The sequence below is a fragment of the Mytilus edulis genome, chromosome 5 (genome assembly GCF_963676685.1).
Source record: "Mytilus edulis chromosome 5, xbMytEdul2.2, whole genome shotgun sequence".
NCBI classification, from domain to species: domain Eukaryota; kingdom Metazoa; phylum Mollusca; class Bivalvia; order Mytilida; family Mytilidae; genus Mytilus; species Mytilus edulis.
The window spans coordinates 64799692-64811532 of NC_092348.1; the positions used below are offsets into that span (position 1 = coordinate 64799692).

The following is an 11841-nucleotide window of genomic DNA, read 5'->3' on the forward strand; positions in this document are numbered from 1 at the left end:
CTAGAACATATCAGATGCAATTATGCTTGATGCTTGATTTTTTTTAACTGTGTGAGAAACATTATTTTACTAGTATCTTCCGCATGTAAATTCAGATAAATTTACATAATAAACTATTTTCATTATCAAAACTAGTTTGTTTTTGTAATTATGGATTCTTGTATGCATTTATCTAGTCAATTAAAATCAGACTGATTGATAACGTAGTGTAATTTACAATAAAAAATGCCAATTCAATCATATTTTTGTTTCAATTACAATAAATAAATGTGTTTTGAAAAAAGTTATTTGTATTGTGTTTTGCCGTAGGATAGGTAGGATGCATACCTGCAGCACATTGGTTAGTATACTATTTGATTTTGAGAAAAAAAATGTACTACTTTTATATTTTACTTTGAAATCAATACATTTGCTTGTCTTTATGACCTTATTTTTTGTTTACATATTCGAAAAATAATTATGTCGTTCCTTGAAATATTTTTGTATCTTTCGAGATATTTATTGTCATCATATATGAACGATATGCAGTAACGATCAAACTGTATAGACCCATGGTCTTCAAATATAGAAAGACTGGATGTTTTGCCAGGGTCGCAAATGTTCTTCAAGCGTTGAAAGATCGGCTGCTTTGACAGTGTAAGCGTCTCTTGAAGGTATCACCCGCAATGAAAATCAAGACTCAATGAAAACTATCACGAACTTAAATCGGACAGAACCGACAAATCAGAGACCACACGACTGCAATAAGTACGACAAACGCAAAAATGCGGCAGGGTTAACCATGTTTTGATAGATCTCAACCCTCCCCTTTTACCTAAAGCTGTAGTGGAATAAACAAACAGACTACGTATAAAAAACGCACAATAAAACTCAGTTTAAAAGATGTTGGAATAGGTAACAGAAGAAACAAGGAAAATCACATGAAAATCAACCACAATCCCTGCAATAATTAATATTTCAATAATTAACAGCATATATGTTTAATTTGGTAAATTAAACGTATCTAGACATCATAGTAATCATCATACTATATTTTGAAGATGTTTTAAAAGTTTTCAGAAGTAAAGCAGTCGTTCACCTTTTCATCTTACAACCGATTCCATTAAGTGTGAAGGCAAAGGTAATATCTTTGGTTAGCTTGCTTGCTGAACCGTTAAGTCATTATTAGGTCAGGTAAACTACCCTCCTTTAAAAGTAGACTCATCCGCACTCATGACTGCACGGTTCAGCTAGCAAGCAAGCTAACCAAAGTTATTACCTTTGCCTACACACTCAATGGAATCGGCTGTAACTAGAATTGTATTATCATGATTGTAGTAACATATCTTCGTCATAAGTCTTCGTAAATTATTATGTTATAATGGTATATTATTTTATAGGTCGGTCTATTTATGACTGTGTTGTTGTTGGATTTTCCTCCAAGAATAGTTGCTGAAATAAGCTATCAAATAAATTCTACTGACAGCAAACCAGATTGTTTTAAGAAAGGAATCAATATAACATGTTTCAAAGAATTTCTGCAACCGGCAACAGAGACACTGAACGATACAAGCTCCTCTAATTTCTTATCGGCATTATGGAGAAAAATCAACAGTGAGGCTGAAACAACTGGTAAAACTCGACACAAAAGGCAGGCAGGTGGTGTACCAGTTAGACGGGAAGTTAGAGCAGCCCCATACGAGAACAACTTTTTACGTTACGCACTAGCTGTACGGACGTTAAAGAACCATTATGTAAGTATTGTTTTAGCTTGATTTTATACACCGTAAAAAGAAATTAGTGGAGCTTCATATCTGTTATTAAATAAAATAAACGGTACAAATTTTCCTGCATCAGATGTATTAATTACCAATCAATTAATCAATCAAAATCTACACCGTTTGAAGCTCTTAACTCTTGAATTTCTACTGTGAGTAAATTCTATAGAGACGAACAGGTATCGTTACAAGGGAGTAGGTATGATCAGAGCCATTATGAGGTCCCTGAAATGATGAAATAATACCGGACTTTTTTTAGACGGCGATGTTCCTTTGGTTCCATCATACGGTGTTTATATATCCGACTGTCCATGACGTTAAAATACTATATCCCTTGGATCATTTTTCAGTTGATTTTGGTCTCTGATGCATGATTATTTTCATTATTAAAGGTTTCGGGCTTTTAACTAGCTGTCAGTAACCGCGAGAACTCTCAAATCGTACTTTCATGTTTATTAGACTGGTTGCTACTATTAGTTATCTTGGTGTAATCAGGGGTGTACAGAATTTTACACCGTTGTTGAAAATTCATACACCCTGAGGCGCAGCCGAATGGGTGTATGAATTTTCAACAACGGTATAAAATTCCGTACACCCCTGATTACACCAAGATAACGAATTTATTTCTTATGAACAATTTCTTTACTCATTTTGAAAACAGGATGTAAAATTGTAATGAAAAATTTCCAGCGTAATATTTTTTCAATGTCGATGTTGCTGCACATTGTCAAATATTTTTTTACTTTATTTTTGGAAAAATTCAGAAAATTTTTGTGTTCTTTTGAGTTTACAAAAAAAACAAAAAAACAAAAAAATATTTTTAAAATTATTTTTTTTTTTTTTTTTTTTTTTTTTTTAACATTTTCTTATAATTATTTTTTTCTTAATTAGCTCACCTGGCCCGAAGGGCCAAGTGAGCTTTTCTCATCACTTGGCGTCCGGCGTCCGTCGTCGTCGTCGTCCGTCGTCCGTCGTCGTCCGTCGTCGTTAACTTTTACAAAAATCTTCTCCTCTGAAACTACTGGGCCAAATCAAACCAAACTTGGCCACAATCATCATTGGGGTATCTAGTTTAAAAAATGTGTGGCGTGACCCGGTCAACCAACCAAGATGGCCGCCACGGCTAAAAATAGAACATAGGGGTAAAATGCAGTTTTTGGCTTATAACTCAAAAACCAAAGCATTTAGAGCAAATCTGACAGGGGTGAAAATGTTTATCATGTCAAGATCTATCTGCCCTGAAATTTTCAGATGAATCGGTCAATCGGTTGTTGGGTTGCTGCCCCTGAATTGGTAATTTTGAGGAAATTTTGCTGTTTTTGGTTATTATCTTGAATATTATTATAGATAGAGATAAATTGTAAACAGCAATAATGTTCAGCAAAGTAAGATCTACAAATAAGTCAACATGACCAAAATGGTCAGTTGACCCGTTTAGGAGTTATTGCCCTTTATAGTCAATTTTTAACCATTTTTCGTAAATTAAAGTAATCCTTTACAAAAATCTTCTCCTCTGCAACTACTGGGCCAAATTAATCCAAACTTGGCCACAATCATCTTTGGGGTATCTAGTTTAAAAAATGTGTGGCGTGACCTGGTCAACCAACCAAGATGGCCGCCACCGCTAAAAATAGAACATAGGGGTAAAATGCAGTTTTTGGCTTATAACTCAAAAACCAAAGCATTTTGAGGAAATCTGACAGGGATAAAAATGTTTATCAGGTCAAGATCTATCTGCCCTGAAATTTTCAGATGAATCGGTCAATCGGTTGTTGGGTTGCTGCCCCTGAATTGGTAATTTTGAGGAAATTTTGCTGTTTTTGGTTATTATCTTGAATATTGTTATAGATAGAGATAAATTGTAAACAGCAATTATGTTCAGCAAAGTAAGATCTACAAATAAGTCAATATGACCAAAATGGTCAGTTGATCCGTTTAGGAGTTATTGCCCTTTATAGTCAATTTTTAACCATTTTTCGTAAATTAAAGTAATCCTTTACAAAAATCTTCTCCTCTGCAACTACTGGGCCAAATTAATCCAAACTTGGCCACAATCATCTTTGGGGTATCTAGTTTAAAAAATGTGTGGCGTGACCTGGTCAACCAATCAAGATGGCCGCCACCGCTAAAAATAGAACATAGGGGTAAAATGCAGTTTTTGGCTTATAACTCAAAAACCAAAGCATTTTGAGGAAATCTGACGAGATAAAAATGTTTATCAGGTCAAGATCTATCTGCCCTGAAATTTTCAGATGAATCGGTCTATCGGTTGTTGGGTTGCTGCCCCTGAATTGGTAATTTTGAGGAAATTTTGCTGTTTTTGGTTATTATCTTGAATATTATTATAGATAGAGATAAATTGTAAACAGCAATAATGTTCAGCAAAGTAAGATCTACAAATAAGTCAACATGACCAAAATGGTCAGTTGACCCGTTTAGGAGTTATTGACCTTTATAGTCAATTTTTAACCATTTTTCGTAAATTAAAGTAATCCTTTACAAAAATCTTCTCCTCTGCAACTACTGGGCCAAATTAATCCAAACTTGGCCACAATCATCTTTGGGGTATCTAGTTTAAAAAATGTGTGGCGTGACCTGGTCAACCAACCAAGATGGCCGCCACCGCTAAAAATAGAACATAGGGGTAAAATGCAGTTTTTGGCTTATAACTCAAAAACCAAAGCATTTTGAGGAAATCTGACAGGGATAAAAATGTTTATCAGGTCAAGATCTATCTGCCCTGAAATTTTCAGATGAATCGGTCAATCGGTTGTTGGGTTGCTGCCCCTGAATTGGTAATTTTAAGAAAATTTGGTGTTTTTGGTTATTATGTTGAATATTATTATAGATAGAGATAAATTGTAAACAGCAATAATGTTCAGCAAAGTAAGATCTACAAATAAGTCAACATGACCAAAATGGTCAGTTGACCCGTTTAGGAGTTATTGCCCTTTATAGTCAATTTTTAACCATTTTTCGTAAATTAAAGTAATCCTTTACAAAAATCTTCTCCTCTGCAACTACTGGGCCAAATTAATCCAAACTTGGCCACAATCATCTTTGGGGTATCTAGTTTAAAAAATGTGTGGCGTGACCTGGTCAACCAACCAAGATGGCCGCCACCGCTAAAAATAGAACATAGGGGTAAAATGCAGTTTTTGGCTTATAACTCAAAAACCAAAGCATTTTGAGGAAATCTGATATGGGATAAAAATGTTTATCAGGTCAAGATCTATCTGCCCTGAAATTTTCAGATGAATCAGTCAATCGGTTGTTGGGTTGCTGTCCCTGAATTGGTAATTTTGAGGAAATTTTGCTGTTTTTGGTTATTATCTTGAATATTATTATAGATAGAGATAAACTGTAAACAGCAATAATGTTCAGCAAAGTAAGATCTACAAATAAGTCAACATGACCAAAATGGTCAGTTGACCCCTTTAGGAGTTATTGCCCTTTATAGTCAATCTTTAACCATTTTTCATAAATCTAAGTAATCTTTTACAAAATCTCCACTGAAACTACTAGGCCACAATCATCTTTGGGGTATCTAGTTTGAAAAATGTGTCCGATGACCTGGCCATTCAACCAAGATGGCCGCCACGGCTAAAAATAGAACATAGGGGTAAAGTGCAGTTTTTGGCTTATAACTATGAAACCAAAGCATCTAGAGCAAATCTGACAAGAAGTTAAATTGTTAATCAAGTCAATATCTATCTGCCCTGAATTTTTCAGATGAATTGGACAACTGGTTGTTGGGTTGCTGCCCTCCAATTGGTAATTTTTAAAGAAATTTTGCCGTTTTTGGTTATCTTGAATACTATTATAGATAGCGATAAATTGTAAACAGCAATAATGTTCAGCAAAGTAAGATCTACAAATAAGTCAACATGACCTAAATGGTCAATTGACCCCTTAAGGAGTTATTGCCCTTTATAGTCAATTTTTAACAATTTTCATTAATTTGGTAAATTTATGTAAATTTTTACCAAATATAGTTCTCTGTTACTAATGGGCAAAGTTCATTATAGATATAATTGTAAGAAGCAAAATCGTTCAGTAAAGTAAGAACTTCAAACACATCACCATCACCAAAATACAATTTTGTCATGAATCCATTTGTGTCCTTTGTTTAATATGCACATAGACCAAGGTGAGCGACACAGGCTCTTTAGAGCCTCTAGTTTTATTTTTTTTCTTTATTTTGGCAAAATTTTATTTTTTAAATTTATTTGGCAAAATTTCATTTCTTTTTTAAATTTTGGCAAAATTTTATTTATCCCCGGGTGAACAAGGGTGGGGTGTTATTTACACCGGGGTAGTCAACCAATCAGATTGCAGTATTTTTGCTGCATAAGAAATAATATTTGTTATGCTTTTTTTTTATTTTAAAAGTGTTTACTTATTCAGAGTTATACCTCGTCTAGATACCAGCTTTGATAAGTATTTGTGTGTGTTTAAACCCGCTGCATGTGTTTACACCTGTCCTAAGTCAGAAATCTGATGCTCAGTAGTTGTTGTATGTTGATGTGGTTTATAAGGGCGTCTTGATTTTCGTTTTTTGTCGAGCCGGCGACTTTTGTCGCAAAAAGTTCGACATAGGGATAGTGATCCGGCGCCGGCGGCGGTGGCGGCGTTAGATAACTACTTGAATGCTTTATATTTTAGAAGGTGTATGCTTCATACTTTGTATATAGATGCCTTATGTTACGTAGTGTCCATCTGTCAAATGTCCATTGTTATTGAGCTCATTTTCATGGTTCAGTGACTACTTGGAAAAAGATTTTTTGTAATGTTGATTTCTTTCTTAATATGAATAATATGAAAACAATATTTAGTATGTGCGTACGTTGCAAGTTTATCATGCCTTAAATACACGCTTTTATCTTAGTTCGTGCAAAAAATTGACGTATAGTGTATTATGCCGTCCTAAACACGCTGACGTTGTTTTATTTGTAAATAAATTTGACATTTTACACTACACGCATTTTAAGGAAGACATTCAACAGTTAGTGTAGGTTATGAGTCGAAGGATATTTAATGCATGCTCAGAGAGCGTCGAGATAAAAAAAATAAATTAAAAACCTGCTACATCAAATTTGAAGCAGACCGTCGGAACACCAGATAGAAACCCACATTATAATAATTCTTTTAAACACTTTGTTTATTAGTCTTGAAAAATCAAGGTAAACAGTTTGGGGGTAATACGAATCATTTGAGTATCAAAATTCTATTTTATTTCCATCTCATATATAGGTTATAGTTGTCCACTTTGCAACATACGGGATATGACCGTAACATTTGACAAAATATTTCCAGTTAAGCTAGTTGATTACTCATGATTAGGTATAATACAAACTAAAAGAAACCCGGTTTAAACAAAACAATAAAACTAAATCTTAAGCAGATCAAATACGGTATATATTTTTTTTTATTTTCTAGGGAGTTCGTCGTGATATGAATACCTATGACATCCTTGCAAGCATCCACACAGGAAGTAATCGAGAACATCGAGGGTCAGCTTTCTTCTCATGGCACAGAATTTACCTGTTGTTGTAAGTGTAGTAAATAGAGTATAAGCCTTTAATTTGAGTTATAGCTCTTTTCTTTAAAAGCATGCAAAACAAACCTTTGATCAACTTGCTTGCTATGTTTGGATGTTTGTTTACAAAAGGTAGGTAGTCTGTAACAGTCTGTTTATTCTATACTGGAATTTGATTGGACAAAAAACATTAAATTCATTGATTGTCAATTTTTATAGTACAATCAAATCCCAGTATATATAAAACAGACTGAAACCCCGCCTACCTATTGTTTGCAAACGTCCAAGCAACCATAGCAAACAAGTTGATCAAAGGTTTGCTTTGCATGCTTTCATAGAAGAGCTGTAAATGTTTTTCTTACTTCTTACGTTTCCTTAACAAAAAATAATAAGAAAATTATTGTTGTACTTAATTTTGAACCTTGTAAATCTTTTCCTTCTTGACATTTTAGATTTTTCTTATGATCACAATTTTTTTTCTTGGTTAAGCTATTAATTCCATTGTATCTTTTCAGGTATGAAGCTGCATTGCAAGCTGTTTATGGACCAGGTGTAACTACTCCATATTGGGACTCCTCGTTAGATCAAGCGATGGGAAATAGACAATCAAGAACAATTTTATTTTCAAATAGATATTTTGGTACACCGCTTGGTCGAGTTACCGAAGGTTTTTTTGCAAATTTACCTGGTAGAAGAATTACACGTGCAATTAACGGACCAGGAGGATTAATTTCCAAAAATGCAATTGCTGCCGTGCTATCAAGAACAAGTCATAGTCAGATTGTACGTCGAGAACAAAGCAGATATTTTTGGGAAGGCTATCACAACATGGTACACCGTTGGGTAGATGGAACCATGGCAAGTGGTTCCATTGCTGCTTTCGATCCAATATTCTGGTGTCATCATTCATTTATTGACTACATTTGGGAATTATTTAGAAGACGTATTACAAATGCCCCTGCTGATTATCCATTAGGTTTTCCAACGCATCCTCCAAATGGTCAAATGCGATTTAACGATTACAGATATCGACCGAATCCGCCAATTACAAATAGAGAAGGTTACAGTAACCGATATGCTCGTCTTCGACGATATGATCCTGCGCCATCATGCCAAAATCTGTGTTCAAATAGTCCAGACTTGATCTGTAACCAAAGTAGAGGTATATGTATCTCTAGAGAGGCATTGCCTGGAGGATCAGCGACAATGGGTGCAGCTAGTGGCTCCGCGTTTGCGGCTTCCGGTGCGGCTCAAGCTCCAGTTGATATTGCTGCTGGAATGGCAGATGTGTCAACAACAGTGGTTGTCCTACAGAATATCCGACAAGATCTATTACAAGATTATCCAAATGGTACCTCTCTTAATTTGTTCATTGCAGATCAATTCGACCCTTACACGCGTTATTTATCTGTTTTTAGTGTATAATAAATGTGTCATGTTTAATGCTTACACCGCAAGTAAAATATCAGGCACATGTCTAAATTGACTTACTGTTCTTTTCTTTTTTTTCAATAACAATGTTGTTTTGGTAAAGGCTTCGTTATACACAGGTCCATAAGTATGAATGTTACATATTTAATGTATTGGTTTTTTTTTCGTTGATTTATAGATCAAATCTTAATCATATTTATAATGTGCACCTTTTACAGTAGTTATGCATTACATTTTAACTGCTGCACCTAAATTACATTGATTGATGATTTATATACTTAATAACTAGTATTTATCCATTAACCTTCATCTAAATTTGTGTATTTTTGAAATCGTTGAATTGCCTAAGTCAAAACACTAAAGCATCCACAGATTGTAATTTCTTGTATATCTATAGACAGATGTTTTTGGAAAAACTCATCAATAGAGTGTACAATTATTCGTCTCATAAAATATACTCTTTCTTTTTGTCTATCAGTTTGGGACACTGGAAGGTGATTAGAAATCAAGTATAATGATAACGGCATCATCTTAATAACACACATCTTCAACTATACTGTCATTATGCAAATAATACGTAAGCTCGATCAGTTGGAATAACATTGGTATTAGTTACATGAAATTAAAAAAAAATATCATGCTTGAATGTTGAAGTGTTTAAGTCATATTGACAGCTAACATGTCAAAAGTAGGTGTTTATGAAATGACTAGTCAGTAAAGGGATTTAATATTCAAAACATATGTATAACTGTATCTGTAAAATATTAATTCAAAAACAAACCTCTTGGATCACAGTTAACTGTTATAATATTGTAACATAAAACAAAACTAATCATAGCTTTTTCAGGCGTACCACCACTAATTCGGCCTCGTAGTACATATTAAAAACAAAATGGTTGCTAAACATAGATGTCCTAAGTCAGGAATCTGATGTACAGTAGTTGTCGTTTGTTTATGTGATTTATACGTGTTTCTCGTTTCTCGTTTTTTAATATAGATTAGACCGTTGGTTTTCCCGTTTCAATGGTTTTCCACTAGTAATTTTTGGCCCTTTATATCTTGTTGTTCGGTGTGAGCCAAGGCTCCGTGTTGAATGCCGTACCTTGACCTATAATGGTTAACTTTTATGAATTGTTATTTGGATGGAGAGTTGTCTCATTGGCACTTATACCACATCTTCCTATATCTATGGAACTTTCAAAATAAAAAGAATCCATTAGTAATTCTGATATTAAATGAAATCTGAATAACTGATGGTCAGATTAGTACCCTTTTTTACTTTATAATTTTGATAAAAGAATTCTATGAAATTTAAACATATTATATGTTTTTTGGATCTGAAGTACATGTTTTGATACTTCTCAGGTCCGGTAACCAGTTCTCTCTTATAAGCAATTAAAGGGAAAACGGTACTATTTATTCTGCCATAGGCGACAATATTAACATTTTCTAAATTTACCACTTTTTAAGATAAAATCCTGGACAAGACAGTTATATGTTGTGTTAGTACTTTATTTTTCTGTTTCAAAAAGTAAAGCCAAATAGTATCATGACCAACTTCCAACGGAGCTTGTTTATGTTATCCATGCCCACCGTCATTTTGCACCAAATTTATGAAATTTTGCAAGTCTTTTCGAATGATTCTCTAGAAAATATTTCAATAGGTTTAAAAATTTATATTGTAAATATACACACTGCAGTTATTCATAGATAAATAAAAAATATATTGTACCCTTACATCCAATCACAGCGCTCATAATTTGACTTCCTTCACCTGCCTTGGGTACACAAAAGGCCAACCTAATGCTTGGAAAATTTAATACTACCGTTTTCCCTATAGCAAACTCCGTACAGTGATCGTTTCCGTTCCGGAACCTTTTTCCTTTAGTTACTCCATTAATAGTGCAGGTGGCAGTTAGGTCCGCTGCTGTATGCCCTGAGGTAATCGGTGCCCTGAGGTAATCGTGGTAATGCGTCATTGATTAAATACGCACGAAAATATAGTTCTTATTTAGATAGATCATAATATCAAATTTTAATGTGACCAAATACCAAAGATGTCAACAAACTTTCCAAATGATTTTATTATTTGTATTCACCGATCGTTCATTTCGTATGTACGTGTAGGGTGGGGATGGCTTGTAAAATTATAAACTTTTTTTTTTTATATAAAAGTTCAATTAATGATCTGAAGTATTCATTCATGACAGGGTTACCTGAGGTAACCCCAATTATCACAACAAATGCAACCATTAAACTCAAGTCAACTGGGGTAACTTTATATATACATCACATAAACAATACAAATCTATGAAGTCCTACATTCTAAATTAAGAAATTGTGTAATTAAAATATAAATGTATACACTATCAAAGTATGTACTAAAAATTCTTTCATAACAGGGTAACCTGCGGTAACGCAAACAATAACAGTAAATACAACCTATTTATATCAAGTTAATTCAGATCACTTATACATATACATCACATAAACAATATAATTTCAATGAATTCCTACATAACAAACGAAGAAAATGGTTTATTACAGCATAAATGCATATACTAGCAAAGTATCTACTAAGTATTTTGTTATGACAGGCCTAGGGTTACCTGAGGTAACCCATAATATAGCAACAAGTATTATCCATTGATATCAAGTTAACTAAAGTCGCTTTTCCGATATATCACATAAACAATACACATCTATGAGGCATACATGTAAAATAAAGAAATTGGTTGATTACAACATAAATGTTTTCACTAGCAAACCATCTAATAAGCATTCTTTATAACATGGGTACCTGAGGTAATCCCAGACATAATTACAAATATAACCCACTTAACTTAACTGAAGTAAACTGAGATCACCTTTACATGTACATCAAATAAACAATACAACTTTCACGAAGTCCTACATTTAAAATAAAGAAGGTTGTTTATTACAATAAATGTAAACACTACCAAAGTATCTAAGAAGTATTCATTCATGACAGGGTTACATGAGGTAACCCCAATAATTACAATAAATACAACCCATTCAACTCAAGTTAACTCAGGTTACATTTATATATACCTCGCATACACAATACAAATCTATGAAGTCCTACATTTTAGA

General features: G+C 33.7%; 1 protein-coding gene across 1 annotated transcript; it reads left to right on the forward strand.

Annotated features, from left to right (window-relative positions):
* Nucleotides 1-283: 283 nt before the first annotated feature.
* Nucleotides 284-8782, forward strand: LOC139524225 (tyrosinase-like protein 1). The gene is made up of 4 exons (XM_071318889.1): nt 284-340; nt 1380-1733; nt 7197-7309; nt 7812-8782. The coding sequence occupies exons 1-4, from the start codon at nt 320-322 to the stop codon at nt 8719-8721; spliced, it is 1398 nt and encodes a 465-aa protein (XP_071174990.1). The 5' UTR covers nt 284-319; the 3' UTR covers nt 8722-8782.
* Nucleotides 8783-11841: the final 3059 nt, after the last annotated feature.